Source organism: Mytilus galloprovincialis, chromosome 1 (genome assembly GCF_965363235.1).
Source record: "Mytilus galloprovincialis chromosome 1, xbMytGall1.hap1.1, whole genome shotgun sequence".
Lineage (NCBI taxonomy): Eukaryota > Metazoa > Mollusca > Bivalvia > Mytilida > Mytilidae > Mytilus > Mytilus galloprovincialis.
Window position 1 is genome coordinate 6,749,179 of NC_134838.1, and position 22,471 is coordinate 6,771,649.

A 22,471-nucleotide genomic window follows, 5' to 3' on the forward strand; every position below is an offset into this window, starting at 1 on the left:
CAGACAATTACTAGTATCAACCCTCACTCGAGGTACAGTATTACCTTTTGAAATAATTATATCGATAATTTTAAGTAAATGATCTACATTAATTTTCTTTTTCGTGCTGAGATAAATCATTTTCGAACAAAGCAGAATTTGAAGTCTTGATAAATATGATGCTCTAAGTATTGATTTACTTTTTTAAAAAACAGTGCCAGCGAGAAACATCTGCTGTCGGTTTGTAACCACGGAAGCAGTACTATAAATAGCTAGCCAATCAAAGCGTGGGATTTCAACGGGAACTACCTTTAACTCCGCCCAATACGGAACAAAGAGCAACAAACAAAGATTCAATACACATTTTACACTTTGTTTTTCCGCAACGGATCTAAACAACAGAAACCTTGGATTTTTTTAGTCTTTTCTTCATTATGACATTGCCTGAAGCGAAAAATATGACTGGAGATTGCAAAGCGTAAGTTTTTTTTCTGTATATATATTTTTTTGGCAGCAGTTAAAATTAAATCATGCGTGTTTAAAATTGCGCAATCACATTGTTAAAGCGCAAAATTCATGTTTGTTATGCATTTAATGTTCCATGATATAAAGCCCTTGTAGGAATCAGTTACAATTAATATTTTCAAAAAAAAATGTAAAACTGTAGTTATTGCATACATGGGACCATGCATGTGCAAATAAAAAGGGGGGACGATATGTCAACTTGTCATAACATACGTTGCATTTAAGCCATGCATCTAGATGCTGCATCATCTTGGACGGATTTGTATTATTTTGTAATATTAACGAAAATTTAATTCTTTGTATATAAATTTACTGACGTCTTTGTTCATGTAGCCACGTTTTTGCTGACCCCGCCAGGTCACGTTGCGTAGGCATGCCTATAGGTAACAAGTAATATTTACATCTCCAGACGGCTAGACGAAATGTAATATTTTCACGTTTAATGATCAATATATGTTTATAGTTAAATTGATTTCCTTTCCTTTTTTATTGCATGTGCTGCATTTTCAAATGCACATTATATTAAATGTTTATCGGAAATTTACATGAATATTTATATCCATATTTGAATATTTAAACCTTGATCAATGACGTCAAATACACATCATGGCTCAATGTCCTACGCACTAGTGAAATTATTTTCTTTGAATAACTCGATACTATTGATTAATATCTACGCCATCATTTTATTCAAAATTGCGAAAACATTAAATATATAAAACCGTCGTGATGACATATTTTCAGGATTTACAAAATATATTGCTTAGTAGTAAAGCAATCGTCTTATATTGTAATATTTCTGGTTTGATAGGAAATCCATGAATATTGGAGAAGCTATCAACGAAACTTTAATTAGGGCCATGACTGAGGACAGAATTACATCTGGGATTTATTCATCAGTCAAGATTCTACAAATGTAAGTTGAATATAACTTGGTATTATTTTTTTTATGAACAGTACTGTAATGACGGGGGGTTCCCTGGGTGGTTGTTACTTAGCATATTACACCCTGAAAATTGTAGACGAGCGGAGCGAATCATGGAAAAGAATTGTATAGAAAATGCAGAAGAAAAAACATTTTGTCATGCATATTGAGCTTTTAGTCACTGAATTATAATTTGTCATACTGGTCATCTGCTGACTGTTTACATGCTGATTAATTCATTGAAGATTGTGACTAATAAAATCGCTAAGTCGTATGTGGATTGCGGCCAATTTGCCTACACAATCGTTATAGAACGGAAAACGCATTTTGTAGCTTGATTGTTTGTGAATGAATTATATATTGAACTATATTTGTTAGTGTTAAACGCTCATGTTTGTGATTCTGAACATGACATAAAGACATAAAGTAAAATTGATCTCCTCAATCATTGCTTTAAGACTAGTACTTTATTAAGGTCTGACAAGGGGCTGCTTCCAACATAGTGAGTTACTTTCACTTCGTTGATCCTTGCTGCATGTTTAGAGTTCAGGAAACTCCAATCCTAGGTGCCTTTACGCGATATGACATATTAATGCAATGAATCGAAAAGGATATATATAGCTTAAAGATATATGGTTAGTCCATGTGTTTTGTTTGCATTGACCTCTTCCTAATTAAGTTACATGAAATACTTGCCACTGGACGCTCAGCAAACAACACGCAATTAATGTATATTAGATACTGGTTACGTTCCCATTTGTTATTGTATATTGGTCAGATGATTTCACATATATACATGTACATAGACACAGCTGGGGTTGTTTATATTATAATGAAAACATCGTGTTATTCCGCTTGGTCGTATGTATGTATGTGTGTGTCTGTCTGTCTGTCTGTCTGTCTGTCTGTCTGTCTGTCTGTCTGTCTGTCTGTCTGTCTGTCTGTTTGTTTGTTTGTTTGTATGTATGTATGTTTGTTTGTTTGTTTGTTTGTTTGTTTGTTTGTTTGTTTGTTTGTTTGTATTTATGTTTATGTTTATATTACATGTAGGGCTGGTTTGAAATTAAAATACTGGTTTGAGTAGAACATTCTTTATTCTTTTAGAACTGACATCGTTTGGATTTTGAATTTTGATAGGCTAGCTGAATTATCGAAAATTGTACGTTCAAGTTAAACTGCAGGAGCTAACATATCTAAATAGTGATATTTCACAGCCACTTGTCTCATAGTGTGTTGTCTTATATACCTTAGACAAGTGCCTTTGGGTATTTGTGGGTTAGAAAATCTAGGAAACATGTGAAGAACAAGATCAATATATTATTCGCGTACAACAATAAATAATAAATCTTCAAAGAGAGAAACATCAAGGTTTTGATGTGAAGTACTGAGGTGCATAAATAGATAAGAAAATGTTCCCCTTCGGTCATGACAACTGTGTAAAAAAGAAAGATTACTATAACTCCGGTAATATGTTTAAAAACAGTTTTATTTATTTTTCCAGAAGTCCCGAGATGGTGATGTTATGTCTTATCATGGATGCACATCCTTCCGAGGACGTATCAATTCACATACAGCATACATTGATAGAAGCATACTGTCTGGAACAGGACATTCATTTCTTAAAGGTGAGGAGATATGTCTATTGTCAAGGGCTCTAAGTTCTAGTCTTACATGGGCATATTTGGTAGATACTATTCGGGCATACACTATCACATCCTTTTGTCATCCCTGTCTTATGTAAATACTTCTGACCAGCCACATTACAGTGGCCGATCCAGGGGGGTCCGGGGGTTGGAACCCCCTCCCTTACTCTGGGTTGGGAACCCCCCTTTTTAAAATGGCTGGATCCGCGCCTGCATTATGCCATCTTTAAAAACATTTAATGCCTTTACCAATGCTCAACAAAGACTATGAGTATTAAGAAAGGGAAACTTTCCAAACAAATAATAGTACCAATGGTGTACACTTCAATATCAGTATTTTAATGCATAGTATGGAACTCTTTATTTTCAAATTAAAATCAATCAAATAATTGTCCGATATTTGACGATTCGTCCTTTTAGTTGTATTTTCAAAATATTCACCTGAATTTTAAAATTAGTTTTTAACAATTAACATATCAATCAAAAGAAGGATTTGTACATTCAAAACTCTATTCTGATAAAAAAAAATGTTAATGACTATTTTATTTTATGAAAAAAAGATCTATTTATGTATTTTCTCTCAAAGTGGAATAGCAGACGGTTAATACCTATAGCTGTTTTAAAATTTCTCTATCATTAGGTATCTAGTTGAGAGTTGTCTCATTGGCAATCATACCACATCTTCTTCTATATCAATTTAGCAGAGAAATTATTTAATATTTTTAGAACTAAATTGAGGACAATGTCCATATAAGCACCACACCTGTACAAAATCGTCTATTTTCAGATCACTGTTTTATAAGCTTGTGTTTATTGTATTTCTAGGTGTCTAATTTAGACAAAATTGGAGAGGTGTTGGAACTCCCTGCTGGTGAATTCAGGAATTCTAAAGTGGATTACAGCTGTGTTCTTGTCCAGGTAGGTGAATTCCTCTTTACATAATTATTTATTATTTTTATTTTTTATCATGAATTTAAGCTTTTATAACAACTTCTGTTAATCTATATCAGACTTGTATCAGGATTTATATATTAATAATGTAGAATAAAAAAATTGGTTGAATTTATGGATTGATGCTGGTGATTCACCTAAAATGCACTTTAAAATTTTATTGGTGTTCATATATAATTTTATTTTTGCAGCACCCAAAATTCCAGAACAACTTGGATGACATGATTGGAGAATTCTGTGACAAATCTTTATTAGCAGACGACATGTTCTCACCACCTGTCATAGATCTACCAGTATGAAAATCCATGATTCCTAATGTTATTTTCATCAGCCTGGTTCCAGGTATGTTTCATTTCTTGTCTGAAAGAATTTATTTTAATTGTCGTTTATTACATGAAATTATTCTAAAACGTGTGCTTTTGTCGCGCTATTTCACTCCAATAAAAAAAATTAATTGAAGAATTAAAATGAAATTCAAAACAGTGTGGCTGTGGCCATTGATTGACACATTAAACTCATCCATTGACTGGGACAATTTAGGTGAACGTTTGTATGTAACGACCACTGCTCACTATGTACTTTTTAAAAACACTTAAACTATGGGGTCACCAAAGGTTCTCAACACCTTAATAAAGTAATTCGAAAAATTAATCAGAAATAACATGATGTTTTGATTTATATCAATTATATAAATCAAAACATAAAGGTTATTCCTGATTAATTTTTCGAATTATTTTATAATTAAAGGCGTTAAGAAACCTTTGGTGACCCCACAGTTTAAATGTCTATCGTAGGTACGTCGTGAACAGTGGTCGTTACAGACAAACGTTCACGTAAATTGTCCCAGTCAATGGATAAATTTAATGTGTCAATCAATGGCCATAGCCACACTGTTTTGAATTTCATTCTAAATGGAATTTTGAACAGGAGACTTACTGGAACTTGATTGTTAATATAAAATTGATAATTCCAAATTTTGTTTTAATCATATATAGATGTATAAATGTTATTGAAATATATTGTATCCTTTCAGGTAAAGATAAACAGTGTATAACTGCTGTGAAATGATTGTCAAATCACGATAGTTAAATTATGATTGTCAAATCAGTTCAACATTAATTCCGTCCATACCAGTCGAGTATCGACACTTTTTGAGAAATAGTGATGGCGCCACGATAACCATAACCACCACCACGATAAACCAATCACAAGACAGCTTACTGACAGTAAAGACTTTAGTGTTGAAAGAGAAGAGTTCAGATTGATACAAATAAAATCTTAAAACTATGGAAATGCTTTCTCAAATGGTTAAGAAAGATACTTACAGACGACTTATGAATACATATTTTGATAGTTATTTGAGAGGGAAAAGTAACATCGGGAAATCACAAATGTATTTGTCAGAACTTGGTTATTGACGAAAAAAATACTTGTAAAATGATTGAAAGATGACACAGAAATTGAAATTTAGACCAAATACCGGTTTAACTCATGTACCTCCCAGGGTAACGATTTCCTGTCATATATGTGACACCTTTCTATTCGACCGGCCGCTTAAAATTTGCAATTGCATATTTCTATCATGTCGTCGTTGTAGTCCGAAGTCATATGGTTGGACAATAACTTAGGTATAAATGAATGGATCTCTATGAAATTATACCACAAGGTTCAATAGCACAAAAGCGAGGTTTGGTTTGATTATGGGGGTTATTGTCCCAACTGTTTATGAATTAGTGGTAAACAAGGGGCAACAAATGCATTTTTCTGGTTTCTAGACAATTATGTGTGTTTAGTGTTTAAGTGTATTGATCTCTTTGAAATTGTACCACAAGGCTCCATTCCACAAAGGGCAGGTTTTGATTGACTTTGGAGGTTATTGCACAAACTGTGCAAGAATAAGAGACAACAAAGAGGGGAGGAACGATGTGTTTCTGTTTTCTGGACAAATACTTTCAAGTAATAGTCAACGCATCTCTATGAAATTGTACCACAAGGTTCCGTACCACATACAGGTTGTAATTGATTTTGTGGGTTGTGGCCTTTAATCGTTTAAAAACTAATGGCCAAAAACAAGACATCTTTCTGTTATTGAGTAAGCTGGTTCTAACATTAATTATTTCGTATCGTTATAAAGAAACAACAAATACTGATATGGCATCACTGCCGCAGTTCTTTAAGCATGTCCCTTTGTTTATTGAAAAATTGCAGAATTTGTCTTTTACTTACTTACAAGCGGGAGCATAGGTGTCCAATACTTACATTCTTCATTTATTTCACGTGCTCTATTATGCAAAATTAAGATTTTCTGTTGGTTTGTTTGTTGCTCCAGACTAATATATTTAACAGACATGATCCAGTATCTATCTATCTTCTTCTATACTATTAAACGAGAAGACCTCATTTTGGGTGTCGCTTCTCTTCTTTCCACAATTAATTGATCAACACGCCTCTGTGTCCTATAGGTACAGTGCATAGTGCCATTTGTCATCCATTCATATGATTATTCAGATTGACTTATTTTTGGAGAAAAACGAGAAAAAAGGCATCCGGATATTGTCCCGTCATTGGACGAAATTTTAAGTAAGATTAGACTTCCGGTTTGCGTTTTTCTGTATACTTTGAACGTACATATATACAATGCATAAAGTGTATTTTCAGAATTCTATCTGCTATCATTTTCAAGTTTACTATCCACGGCAGTCACAGAGTTTAATAAATAGAGAGGGTCTGTATACTATATCAATGACCACTATGGATCGATTAGTAAAGTAAATACATGTACACTATATTTATATAGTAATGAATGTTCATAATATACAGATAAGCGCTAAAAATATTCATGTGAACTTTTGATACCTTTTCTGAAATTCTCCAGTCATTAAATCTTTTACAAAAATCATTGATTACAAAAAAAGAAGATGTGGTATGATTGCCATGCTGAGACAACTCTCCACAAGAGACCAATATGACACAGAGTATTAACAATTATAGGTTACCGTACGACCTTCAACAACGAACAAAGCCCATACGACCTTCAACAACGAGCAAAGCCCATACTCAGCTTTAAAAGGCCCCGAACTGACAATGTAAAACAATTCAAACCAGAAAACTAGCGGCCTTATTTATGTACAAAAAAATGAACGAAAAACAAATATGTAACACATAAACAAACAACAACCACTGAATTACAGGCTCATTACTTGAATGTTCATAACATACTAAATGTATGTTCATATTGAAATTGATAGAAAACCAAAAAATGGGAATATTGGAAATAAAGGAGGAGGGATTAAAAAAAAAGCATTTTCCTGTCCCCAATAACCTATGATACTTTTGCTGAAATTCTCCAGTCATTAAATATTTTACAAAATTCTTCCAACAACACTTTACATACTTTAAACTACGCTTTGAATGCCCGCGATTTCGCGGGTGTGTTGTAGTAAATATTTATATACTCGAGGATATCCTTTTTCAAGTTTCGTTGTACTTACTTCTGATTAAATTCCTAATATACATTTCATTTTGTTCTTGCATCAATTTCAATAAGTTCAGTACGGACGTATCGTGCACTCCTTGTGCAGATGTTTACTGTTTGCATTTTTAAGCCTCCGCTATAGCAGATGGGGGCATTAAGATTTACCCTTGTCCGTATGGTCCCAAAATTGGTTACCGTTTTCTAACTTAATGGTTAGGGTTAAGGTTACTTGAGTTATGTCCTTTTATAACATTGTATTCTAGTGGGACAACATCTGTGTTCCATGGATACATTTCCCAGTTATTTATAGTTTGACATACATTTTCTGCCCTTACACGAATACACATATCTTATAAAATGACATCTAATTCTTTAGTATTATACACGGTAAATGATTTTAACTACACAATAAATATTAAACTCAATAAAGCAGAAATTTTCATTTATTATTTATTAAACTTTTTTAAATTATGCAAAAAAAATATGTGCTTTCATTTCTGACATGTGGAAAAACAACTTAAAATTCAAAGTTAAACGTCTTTGGCAAAAATGGAAGTAATGAAATTCTTTCTTTGATGCATTGTTCAACATCAATCAATTCATGAGGAACCTGCTATTGGAGCTATTTAAATTAAGTAAGTGATTGATTTTTACTTTCAATAAATAAGTAATCATCTCAAATTTTTTGAACTTGAAATTCTGCTGTTTTACAAGATCAACATTTCAACCTTAAATTAAAAAATAAACTCGTTACAAAATATCGGTTACTAGAAGTAGTACTAGTTGGAAACACTACAATTCCAAAAGTGTATGTCATAAACTCACGCAGAGTGTATAGCTGCATACGAATGTACACAGAAAAATGTTTCACTTCCGGGACAAAATTCGAAAGTTATCGAAACCTTGTACATATACCAACAGGTCCATTGATAATTTAAAGAAGATATTTGAATAGTTTTACATATACCACATTAAACTTATTTGATCGCTATACAAAAAAATGCACATATGTACAAATAACAAATAACATTAGCTTTAGAAAGCTCTTACAAACGAATATAACATCTAGACAATACATCAAGATTCATTAAATGCAAGTACAAATAGGCATATCAATATTACCATAAATATAATATTTATTAAATAAGAAAAGCAAACATATAAACATGAAATAAAGCCTGCAAGTATAACCAACGGATTAAAATTAAACAGAAAATCGGTCAAACTCGCCGCTTTAAAATGTCACATATTAAGCACATAAATAAATAGTGAAAACAATCAAATGCGGATCTAGCATGTTTAAAATTCACAATATAAAGCAGAAAGCACTCTTGAAAGAATATAGCAAGACATGACCGGTCAAGACATGTAGCAATTATCTAAATCAGGTAGCAAAACTTAAATAAAAAATAGCAGGACTAAAATTCAGTCAGAGTTTAGTATTAAAAGACACTTCAAATCAAATGACCATACCAACTAGATATGTAGTTTTAAAACTTTTCAAATGAAGCCTTATTTTGGGCCTCATTTTGGACTACGAATTTCGATGTCGAGTTGCTTAATAACTAAAACAAATTTACAACCGTGTTTAAAATATTATAAAATCGTTCAATATGGCAAAAAAGTCATCTTCAATATTTCCTAATTATCGGTGTTAGTTTTTTACCAAACGATAACCACTGAACAACCGAGTCATGACTTAGGTCAAACTTGTACATATAAATGCAGCGGGTTTAAACGGTTTTTTTAAATAAGCGTTAACCTTCACCATAACCCTAGATAGTGATGTAACATTACAACATCAAAAGAAGCCTTCCCTATGGAAAGCGAGATAACTCAAACATTTTATATTTTAGAAAGTTCTATTCGTCAAACACTTATTTCATTTCGGTAGAAATTAAGTGCGAATAATGAAAACAGTCTTCAGTTCTGTATGTACAAATGTATGATTTGATCATTATCCCCTAGCTTATAATTAATCATGATGTGTTTAATGGCGTAATTGTTACTCAAGCACATATCTAACTTCCGCTTCCTGTCATGTTATCAATTGAAATGATCAACCTTCTGTAGTTATACGTACGGTAACAATGAAAAAATCACACAAAAATATCTAAACTTGAAAATTTTATATATTGTGTGCCAGTTTTACGGTGCTGGACTACAGTGTTCTTCCAGAGGCTTTTAGTGCAAATTAAACATATGGAGAATAAACTTCACAAATAAGTTGTTGTTCGTAGTACCAGATTATTCATCTCTTACACGGACAATATTTAAGCCGATGTTTGAAATAACGAAATTTTTCGGAAAGCCTGGTAATTCAAACTCCCTGAAAGTTTGAATAAAGTAAAATGACATGATATAAATTTCTTTACAACTTAAAACAAAGTTATTTTCTAGGTTTACACCTAAAGAATAACTAGAATACATATATTAATTTTACAAATTCTATGTAAATTGAACAATGATTTTCAAATATCTCAGTCAGATTAATGTACTCTCCTAATACTATAACGTTAATAAACTTTACAATAATTTGTCTGCTGTCTAGATGATGTGATTTAACTGTATGTTAGGGAACCCGTGACCTTGAACTTCAATGTTCTTGGTTGCACTAGATTTTCTTAACTTTGGTAATTTGTTATGTTAATCAAGGAGATCACTTGTGACTTTCTTTCTTTTTTGTCTTAATTTATGACACTGTCTTTTGTTAAACTGTCAGTGGTTATGTAATAAAAGAATTTAAAAACTGTGACAATTGACAGGTTTTTGTCAAGTGATATATCTGTTAATATTTGCCTTGAGGATAATGTTTGTTGTAAATATTTTCTACGTATGTAGATATTTTCAAGAAATTTGCACAACCGTTTGAAATTAGTAAAAGAGTACCTCATCATTCAAAATATGAGCAATACTTCAATATTTGTTATTAATATATCTTCCTACTGAATATTTTCCAAGGTACGATTTTCTATATGATTTGTGGTGTAAGGCATTCAGCAATCATTTAGTGTCTTACATCGGATTCGATTTTAAGCCATGTAAGCCTATCAAGTTGGTCGACGATGAAAACAATAAAAAGTAAAATATAAGTTCTGGAAACCTTAAGGGTAAGTGTCATATGATTTCAAATAGAAATATTAAAAGTTGAATAACGAACAAGGACGGACGTCAAGTGATGATCACGGCTGATAGAATAGAGAATGGAGAATGGAAACAGGGAATATGTCAAAGAGGCAGCAGCCCGACAATATAGCAGAGATCCGTCCAACCCATCAATTTGTCTTCAACGCAGCGAGTTATTCTGTACCCGGAAGTGTGCTACATCTGGTCCCTAAACAATAATGTATTCTAGTTCAGTGAAATGGAAGCCACACTTAACTTAAAAAAAATAAAATGAACCAAAATTTGAAAGAAAAAAAAACGTACACATTGAAATGACTAACAAAGGTTTGAGGTTCCTGAATTGAGAAAGGCGAAAACAATGCGGCAGAGTCGAACATGTTTTGTGAAATCTAACCATCCTCCTATACCTCTCCCCAATGACGAATAAACAATAGCACAGTAATACACACATCTACAGTGAAACACATTTCAAAAGAACAAAGTTAGAAAAGCAAACAGAAAAAAAAACTAAGCATGACAATGATAAACATAAATAAACCAAGAACTACTAGAATTTACTGACATGCCAGCTCCAGACCTTAGTTAAACTGATTGAAAGATTATGTCTTCAACATATGAAAATTAACCACAAAACCTCCGATTTAAAGTTTAGTAGCATACAATCACAAATATATGAGCAGGAGAGAACATATTACTTATTATGCACACAACTGGTTTTAAAGTAAATGTGTTTATTTCCGATGCAAAGACCCAAGAATACTATATCCACTGTGAATAATAAAATTGATGATGCGCCAAAAAGACAATACGACAGAGCAGAAAATAAGTCTGTTTAAATATTTCGTTAGCTGTTGGTGTAAACGAAGACGTTTTTGGTGTGAATGAACACTTATTTGAGTTTACTTTAAAAGAAGGTTGATTTATATCTACGAATGTTGATAATGATTAGTAAAAGTGTTGAACAGTTTGTGATATCAAAAATTCTGGTGTTTTTCAGTAATACAGATATTTTTTTCGTTAACTGGCATCAAATACGTTGTTACACACACGAGCAAATTATACAAGTTGAGATATATAAACACCATAAGATAGTGCCAAGAGAACATCCTCATCTAAAAACGGATAACTAACATTTGGAAATGAAAATCGTCTTTTTTTTTACGTAAGAATAATGTTTCCGTAAATGTGAACTGTAACAAATTAACTACAAATTTATACTATCGGTATTTTCTAAAGGGAAATCACTCGTGTAAGCCTGAACATGAATTATGATAAAAGTTAGAATTCAAGTTAAACGAGGAACAACTCGAGAATTCTCTCTAAAAGTTTCTAGAATATGAGCAAATTTTTGTAAAAACTCGACATATATCTCCAATATATTACTTCAGTTAATATGAAATTTATTCATTTTTACTTTTTATTAGAAACTGCCAATCGTTTTGATATATCTTTCAATTGTTCTTTTTCCAGTTTCTATTCATCTGTTATAATTTTCGAGATAAGAGATTTTTATTCTAAACATTTTATCATACATGTTTTTTGACTTGTTTACAAGGTTTTTGACGATCACTAAGTTTAATCTGATGCCGGTCTAAGCCATGACGGTCTAGTAAGTTGGTCGGCGATCGCAAAATTTACAAGTTATATACGAACCTGAAACCTTTCATTCAGAGCAAATTTGAATGAAATTTTTAAAGTATTTTCAGATGGAAAGTTTTGTGAAGTTTAATACCGGATGGTAACTGGCGAGGACGGACGCAAAGTGGTGATCAACGCTTAACTTTTCATCCATACAGACTGTAAACTAATTTGATCTCATTGATCATATGTAACGAAAAGTGTTTTGTAAAACTTGTCTAAGGGAAATCACTCGTGTGTGCCTAACCATAAATTCGGATTTAATAAAAAAAAACAGTTAAAAGATGAATAACTCGTGAATTTTATACATGGGTCTGGTAAGTATGGTGTATTATCAATTAAGTCATCGCTTGGTTATTTGAAATTAAGACAAAATTGTTATTAAAAATGTAGATGAAACAACTGACATTAGAATGTGAAAATTTTATTGTTGTTTGTCAAATGTCCAGTGGCAAATGTTTGGTGAATATTCAGGACTAAGGACTTACGTTTACAATTTCGACATCGATTATTGAAAACATTCGTTCGTTTAGATCAAGGATTTGTATCACTATACAAATCCTTGTTTAGATTAAAGAAATTAAAATTAGAAACTTAAAGATCAATGATGGATGCAATTTAGCAACGACTTGTGAAGAGGTCAAGTCATACTGGCAATAGGGAAGGTGATGTATACGGAATCATCAAATCCGACTTGAACCACAAGAAATACATCCATACACTATCCGGTCAGAGTAATGTATATATATACTGAATACTCGAATCTGACTAGAACCAAAAGAAATACACCATACACTACCCGGTCAAAGTAATGTTTACTGAATACTCGGATCCGACTAGAACCACGAGAAATACATTCATACACTACCCGGTCGGAGTAATTTTTACTGAATGCTCGGATCCGACTGGAATCACGATAAATACATCCATACACTATCCGGTCGGAGTTTTGTTTACTGAATCCTCGAATCCAACTTGAACCACGAGAAATATATCAGTACACTATCCGATCAGAGTAATATATACTGAATCCTCGGATCCGACTAGAACCACGAGAAAGATATCAGAATATACTATCCGGTTAGAGAAATGTTTACTGAATCCTCGGATCCGACTAGAATCACGAGAAATATATCAGAATACACTATCCGGTCAAAGAAATATATATTGCAGGGGCGGATGCAGGAATTTTCGAAAGGGGGGGTGCTAACCCAGGGCACCCAGGGCAAAGGGGGGGGGGTGCAAAACATATGTCCCGATACAAATGCATTGATCGGCAAAAATAAAGGGGGGTGCGCACCCCCGGACACCCCCCCCCCCTGGATCCGCCACTGCATTGAATCCTCGGATCCTACTAGAACCACGAGAAATATATCAGAATACATTATCCGGTCACAGAAATATATATTGAATTCTCGGATCCGACTAGAACCACGAGAAATATATCAGAATACACTATCCTGTCAAAGATATATATATTGAATCCTCGGATCCGACTAGAACCACGAGAAATATATCAGAATACACTATCCGGTCAGAGAAATATATATTGAATTCTCGGATCCGACTAGAACCACGAGAAATATATCAGAATTCTCTATCCGATCAGAGAAATGATACTGAATCCTCGGATCCAAATAAAACCACGAGAAATATATCAGAATACACTATCCAGTCAAAGAAATATATATTGAATCCTCGGATCCGACTAGAACCACGAGAAATATATCAGAACACACTATCCGGTCAGAGAAATATATACTGAATCCTCGGATCCGACTAGAACCACGAGAAATATATCAGTACACTATCCGGTCATAGTAATGTTTACTGAATACTCGGATCCGACTAGAACCACGAAAAATATATCAGTACACTATCTGGTCATTGTAATGTTTACTGAATACTCGGATCCAACTAGAACCACGAGAAATATATCAATTCACTATCCGGTCAGAGAAATGAATACTGAATCCTCAGATCCGACTAAAACCACGAGAAATATATCAGTCAATATCCGGTCATAGTAATGTTTACTGAATACTCGGATCCGACTAGAACCAAAAGAAATACATCCATACACTACCCGGTCAAAGTAATGAATACTGAATCCTCGGATCCGACTAGAACCACGAGAAATATATCAGTACACTATCCGGTCATAGTATTGTTTACTGAATACTTGGATCCAACTAGAACCATGAGAAATACATCAGAATACACTATCCGGTCAGAGTTATGTATGCTGAATCTCTTTCCTTCTTTCAAATTGAATCGGCACTTTGTCTAAGGGAAAGCACTCATGTACTCTTAGACACAATATCTTATAAAAGCTCAAATTATTGTAAAAAGAGGGACAACTCTTGAATTTTATACTTGAAATTTCAGTTTTGTCTGAAATTTTGACATTAAAATAGAACTGTTATAAAAAATCTGTAAAAAGTGGGTAATCATATAAATTTCAAAGTGTCATAGATGTGTGTATGAAAAAGAGATAAAAGTTTAGATGACTTTTGATTAATTTACATGTACTTCTATCTCACCATACTATTTTCTTTTTTATTAGAATTACAATTTAAAGAATTAAGAATAAGTAAATCAGTTTATTTCATTTAAATTAATTATACTAGTAAATATTTTTTAAAGTATTTAAAACGATAAAATAAGAAGTGTTGACAAGTTATTATTTGTTACTCGTCGTTTTTATTGAAATATATTTTCAGATTAAACCTCCATTCCTCAATCATATGAAAAATACGATTGATGTGCCCAATTCGAGGATGTCAATTCTATGATTGCTGTGCTGTAGTCCAGAGTGTAATTTCTTCAGATACCGGTTGCAGCAACAAGTGCACACAAGAGTGAACAAGCCACTGAACATAATGGTATAACGTAATGCATCTGTTCATGCTGTTTAAATTTCGTTCGTCTAAAGCACCTTTATGAATTTAGCTTCTTATTTCGAACTATCAGATCCAAGAAAGTGTAAATATATCTAAATATTTAAACTGCATAATCACGGAGAACAATGAGAAACAGTAGCTGACGGGTAAATCTTCCTCTTAAAGAGAACCCCTACATGAAATGAACCAAAATTAGGGCGGCCATGAACAGAATACAACAGTCCGCTCTATACCAATTATAGACCGACGCAAATTGACAGGGTAGTTTCAGGCGAGACGGTTTCAGAAGACAAATATTTCAGTGAGATATGATAAGACGGTGAATATTAAATTTTATTCCAAATGTACTTATGTTTGATGAAAAAAACTCATCTGTATTGTATTAATGGATACAACATCGGAAATGATACCATACAAGATAAAAAGAACACCTGTCTTAGAATCTCAGTATACAGTTTTAAATTAAATCATTCTGTTCACAAATCAAGACAGGTTTTCTGATTCTATATTAATTGAATATAAATCAAGACAGGCTTTCCGATCCTATATTATTTGAATATAAATCAAGACAGGCTTTCCGATTCTATATTAATTGAATATAAATCAAGACAGGCTTTCCGATCCTATATTAATTGAATATAAATCAAGACAGGCTTTCCGATTCTATATTAATTGAATATAAATCAAGACAGGCTTTCCGATCCTATATTAATTGAATATAAATCAAGACAGGCTTTCCGATTCTATATATATTGAATATAAATCAAGAAGGAATGTATTTCATCAACAATATAAGACCGAACAACAAACTCCAAACAAATCAGCTGTAATGTATTTCATCAACAATATAAGACCGAACAACAAACTCCAAACAAATCAGCTGTAATGTATTGCATCAACAATATAAGACCGAACAACAAACTCCAAACAAACCAGCTGTAATGTATTGCATCAACAATACAAGACCGAACAACAAACTCCAAACAAATCAGCTGTAATGTATTGCATCAACAATACAAGACCGAACAACAAACTCCAAACAAACCAGCTGTAATGTATTGCATCAACAATACAAGACCGAACAACAAACTCCAAACAAACCAGCTGTAATGTATTGCATCAACAATACAAGACCGAACAACAAACTCCAAACAAACCAGCTGTAATGTATTGCATCAACAATATAAGACCGAACAACAAACTCCAAACAAATCAGCTGTAATGTATTGCATCAACAATATAAGACCGAACAACAGATTTTCGGGATCCTCTGGGTTGAACTATTTGAAAGCCATCATAATTTTTGCCCATTGACCCCCATTTTTTATTATATAAATCTTTTACATATATATATATATACACGAGTCTAAATTGAAAACTACGTTCAAACCTATGATTGCGTTGGATAAAAACCGCAATTTTTATACGTGTGCATGTAAAACAAATTTCGTTGTAGAAGGGTCTAAAAACAGCACAAACAACATTTTCCAAAAGACCAAAAAAGTGAAAAAGTATATTTAAACAAAACGCATTTGACTAACAGGTCGAACAACTGATGTTCTTTAACCCTGCTGACTGCCATTGGCGATTGCCAAATAAAATTGATCACAAGATGTAACAAAATGGATCTTAATATAAATTTAATACTAAACAGAAAAAAATTAACTTGTGGTCACGATGTTATGCCACAAACATACGGTGTCAATATTTTTTTAGTACACCAGATCCGGATTTCGACAATAAATGTCTCTTCAGTGATGTTAGGGATCGAAACGGTATTTGGAAGGCCATATAAAAAGTACCCTCATTTTTAGAAAAAGTACCCTCATTTTTAGATAGACTCTTCAATTTTAAGAGTCAATATAGGATGAACGGATCATATAAACCGGAGGGAAAATATGATACAAGCCCAAACGAAAAAATATAAACGAGTCTAAATTGAAAACTACGTTCAAACCTATGATTGCGTTGGATAAAAACCGCAATTTTTATACGTGTGCATGTAAAACAAATTTCGTTGTAGAAGGGTCTAAAAACAGCACAAACAACATTTTCCAAAAAACCAAAAAAAGTGAAAAAGTATATTTAAACAAAACGCATTTGACTAACAGGTCGAACAACTGATGATCTTTAACCCTGCTGACTGCCATTGGCGATTGCCAAATAAAATTGATCACAAGATGTAACAAAATGGATCTTAATATAAATTTAATACTAAACAGAAAAAAATTAACTTGTGGTCACGATGTTATGCCACAAACATAAGGTGTCAATATTTTTTTAGTACACCAGATCCGGATTTCGACAATAAATGTCTCTTCAGTGATGTTAGGGATCGAAACGGTATTTGGAAGGCCTTATAAAAAGTACCGATTTAATAACAACATTTTCGTATAATAACATCTTATATTAGTACCGTTGTGCAAATCTTTAGACTGATATAATTTTTTCCTTATCTGCATAGTATCGCCTATTTTAGACGATCCGGTACATAGTAAATTTGCTGGTTGGTCTTTTTTATAGACTTTTATATATATATATATATATAATTATAAACCATCTGCAAAAGTCTTATAAAATCTTTGTTATAATTTAATAGTTTTTGAGAACTTAAACTTGTCAATGATAAACCTATTAAAATTCAAGAGAGAACATTTTTCCGCCAAAATTTCAATGGCTAATATCTTGAAAACAAGCACATTGACCTATATATTTCTTTTGCTCTTTTTGTTTCTTTATAAATCCCCTATCAATATATACCAGTGTTTATATGAAAAGCATGTTATTTTGAAACTGAGTAGCGAACTTCCTTAAAAAATATTTTGCAAGGAAAAAAGTTCGTTTTAGTGAAACTATCCGTTGATTATGTATATCAATGTATTTCAGGTAGTAATTTTATAATACTCTTGTAATGTTGATTGAAAGAAGAATAAATTGTTCTTACAATAGAACAAAAAAATACAAACCAATTTTTCGAAAAATATAGCCTCAAAATATAAAAGTGTAATATTAGAGACATGTGTGTGTCTCTGATAATAGGAAGCAAAGATAAAGAAGGATGTGATGCGCCGATTATTGTTGTTTGCGCTCAATAGCAAATGGTTCATGCATATCTATTATTTAGTAAATCTGATAGGTAAGTTCTGCAATTATAGATTGACCAGGAGTTTATTTAATATTTGTAATCAAATTATTTAGAAATTTTAGACTCTTTAGCACAAACGACAAGTTGAAATTCAAACCCCTGGAGAACGGACAAGAATTCCGACCTCCATATGTTGGATAGAGACAGAAAGGATCCATTTCAACAGACTATATACACGTGAGATCGTGAAACTCACCATTACACGTGACGAGTCACCAGCTTTACCCCCAATATATACTAGCATGGTTTTAACCATAAAATACTGGGCCGTGTTTGGTTGTGATTCAAAGATAGTAAAGTATCTTTTTCTTCCCTACCTTGACAAGTCGATTGTATGAACTCCATTAACTTGAGGAGATTGTATGAACTCCATTTACTTGAGGAGATTGTAAGAACTACATTAACTTGAGGAGATTGTATGAACTCCATTAACTTGAGGAGATTGTATGAACTTCATTAACTTGAGGAGATTGTATGAACTCCATTTACTTGAGGAGATTGTATGAACTCCATTTACTTGAGGAGATTGTATGAAATCCATTAACTTGAGGAGATTAACTTGAGGAGAATGTATGAACTCCATAAGAAGCAAGACCGGTTGGTTCGACAGGGTAAGCATCTTCTGTTTTGCATGCATCGCCAGCTATGCAAAGTTCTTCTTTGCTCTTTCGGTGAATTCTCTGATAAGCTAACAGCTGGCAATATGTCTACCGGACTATGCTAATATGCTAATGTTATTTTAAATCTTTTAGGAACACAAAATAAAGAATATATTCATGTATGTGATGTTTGCAAAACCTCATTATTTTAACATTAAGCGTTTTATTAGAAAACGTATTCAAAGAATGTGTCACTAAATGTGGTTGTAGTGCTAAGACCAAAAGACGCGTATTTAGTTTTATTTTTTGGGAGGGTATTTGGAAACAAGTCACGGTAACAGATCGTGCCATCCAAATTAAATGAAATAGCAAATAAAAGTCGATTTAAAATTCTTAAAATCCAAGTGTTAGAATTACTTTCAACAGCTCAGTTTTTTGTAAACGTTTAATGCCTGAAGAAATTGTCAATTTATAAAAAGCCTGTAACATAAGCAAAGGCAATTAATTAAGGGATTAAGAAGGTTTAAAAGATGCCAAAACGAAATAACCATTCATTTAAATATAACAATACGTGTTCGCTGCAAGGTTTTGTAAGACGTACAATGTATTAGTAATTTATTGTCCAAACTGTTGCAGATTATAAGTAATTAAATAAATAGAATTATAGAAATCCAGTCTTTTCAAGTTTGGCCAAGATTATGGCAATAAATCCGTCTACAACACACATTTATATATGTAAGACAAAGTCTACTGACTAGAATAATAATGTATGAAATGAAATATATGACAAATATGGAAAATAGAGTAAAACAATTGAACTAATTCAATGTTGATAATAATGAATTTCACATATCCGAGTCTTCACAGTCAGCCCTATAATATACATTACAATTCTTGCCAGGCACTTTGAATGAGGGATCAATGAAAACATGAAAGATGATCTAGTCGAGGGAATTGACCGACTTAAATTACTATGAATGACAAAATAAATGCACCAATTACGTCTTTTAAAACGTAATTGAAGACATGAGATCATATTACAATCAATGCATTATATGCGTCTTCTGTCCTTTCTGGAAACAATAGAATTTAAAACACCTTTATCAGATATAGCTGATTTTTTTTGTGGAGGTCAACACTAAAAGTAACTCAGGATTGTATGAAACAAGTTATGTTTAACAAAAGAGGACTTCTATACATTTTCTTATTTAACAAAATGTCTTTGAAACCAATAGTAGTAACGTTGTATTATTTCATTCCTATTTTTTAGAGGGAGGGTATAGATTTTCGGTTTTGATAATACTGCATATGCATTTATAGCTCGTCTTTAATTAAGCGAGTTAATGCTGTTCGATAAGAGCGATGCAAATAACTACTGATGTTTGGGTTTTTTCTTTGCTACTTATTTGTGGTATATGCTTCATTTGTTAATTGCATATGCAGTCTCTCAGTATGTTTTGACACTAGAGAGGGTTACTGGAATACACGATAATATCTTACAAGTTACAAGGGAGCTATAAGAACCAAAAACTATCCATAGACTACTTAAAGATTAAATATAATGCTCTCGCGGTTGTCAATGAATCTGTATCTGACATGCTTTTATGAAAAATTCCTAAAATGAAACAATAATCATTGTTGAAAACATCATGGCCAGTCATGCTCTGAATGAAAACATTCCGTAGAACTATCACCAGTATGCATTTGATCAAGGCTAAAATGTTTATTTTTCTTTTTCTTGTATTGTTTTTTTCTTTTTTTATATTTTTTTGAATTAACAAAATCGTGCTCTCCTGTACTGCATAATGAATACTAATCCAAAGGTTAGCCGCCGAAAGTGATGTCGGGATTATTAGGAGCAGCATCGCGAGTGTCTTAATTATTTGATACAGTATTATTTTAACAATGTTTCCCAGAGTCTTAGGTGTTTTTTTTGTCTATGATATTGGTGTTAACATGGAGTACAGCACATTTTCTGAGCTGATTGTATGCTTCGTTATTGTTGTATACGTTTTGTTTTTCCACGGATGGAGAAAAAAGGCTGAAAACCACGCTTTCGTATTGCAGACCTATTTAGTTCAGGTTAATTGGGTTTTTTTTGGTGAGTGAGTGTGGTGTTAGGTTCCATCTGACCAAATTGATACAACAAGCGTTCATAAAAATCTAATTTATATATCCACCCTGATGTTCAGACAATTTTGACAAGAGATTCTAGTAAGAGTTGTGTATCCCTCGTTTCAACGATTTAATATGAGACGAACATTTATCCTAAATTGGGACAGGCACTGTTATACAAGGGAGGTTGCGGTTTTGTAAAGATAGCAAAGTATTCATCAATATCATAACCTTTGTCAGAAGTATATATGTTCCCCTCATCTGTAAGGGTAGCAAAGTATTCATCAATATCATAACCTTTGTCAGAAGTATATATGTTCCCCTCATCTGTAAGGGTAGCAAAGTATATATCAATATCATAACCTTTGTCAGAAGTATATATGTTCCCCTCATCTGTAATGGTAGCAAAGTATATATCAATATCATAACCTTTGTCAGAAGTATATATGTTCCCCTCATCTGTAAGGGTAGCAAAGTATTCATCAATATCATAACCTTTGTCGGAAGTATATATGTTCCCCTCATCTGTAAGGGTAGCAAAGTATATATCAATATCATAACCTTTGTCAGAAGTATATATGTTCCCCTCATCTGTAATGGTAGCAAAGTATATATCAATATCATAACCTTTGTCAGAAGTATATATGTTCCCCTCATCTGTAAGGGTAGCAAAGTATTCATCAATATCATAACCTTTGTCGGAAGTATATATGTTCCCCTCATCTGTAAGGGTAGCAAAGTATTCATTAATATCATAACCTTTGTCAGAAGTATATATGTTCCCCTCATCATGACAAACTGTCGCGTAGATCTGTGTTTTATGACTATCAACCCTTCCAACCACAGTATAGTACGTTTGCTTCTTATCTTGGTTTTATACTTAACATACTTCCATGCACTGAAATCTATTTTATTTTCAGTTAAAAGAATGAATGAATTCGATGACCCCATTATATTCTGCACCTTGTCCATACTTGAGTTATTTCTGAGCGAACCTATTTAAAAGAAATTATTTAAATTTTTGCTTCTGTATGATTATTGGTTTCTGTCTCAATGAAATATCTCGTATTCAAAATCATGAATGTGAATATCTGTGTTTGATAAACGTGAATGTTTAAATGCCTTAATATCTTATACATGTATATAGTTCAAATACAACACTTAAAATATGCGTACTTAAAGAATGTCACAATGAAATCTTTTATATATCTAAGCCAAAGGGTGTATATATTACAGTCGAAAAGAACGACCTCTGTTTAAATATCCAAATATGGAAATATCCTTATAGAGTTTACGTCGTAAGTTTTTATCGTGCGAAAACCTATATCTAAAACAGGAAAAACGAAACAGCTCAAAGGAAACAGAAGTCGAAAAGCTTAAAATTCCCTGCGTTCTACCACGAAGTAAATAAGCTGTAAACTGTCCTATGGTGAAATAAACAATTTCC

At 32.7% G+C, this 22,471-nt stretch overlaps 1 protein-coding gene across 1 annotated transcript; it reads left to right on the forward strand.

Moving 5' to 3' along the window:
- The first annotated feature begins 300 nt into the window (after positions 1 to 300).
- Positions 301 to 5,316, forward strand: LOC143064211 (growth arrest and DNA damage-inducible protein GADD45 alpha-like). The gene is made up of 6 exons (XM_076236869.1): positions 301 to 457; positions 1,316 to 1,420; positions 2,931 to 3,054; positions 3,898 to 3,990; positions 4,215 to 4,365; positions 5,057 to 5,316. Exons 1-5 carry the CDS (start codon positions 414 to 416, stop codon positions 4,320 to 4,322), a joined length of 474 nt encoding a protein of 157 aa, XP_076092984.1. The 5' UTR covers positions 301 to 413; the 3' UTR covers positions 4,323 to 4,365; positions 5,057 to 5,316.
- The last annotated feature ends 17,155 nt before the right edge of the window (positions 5,317 to 22,471 follow it).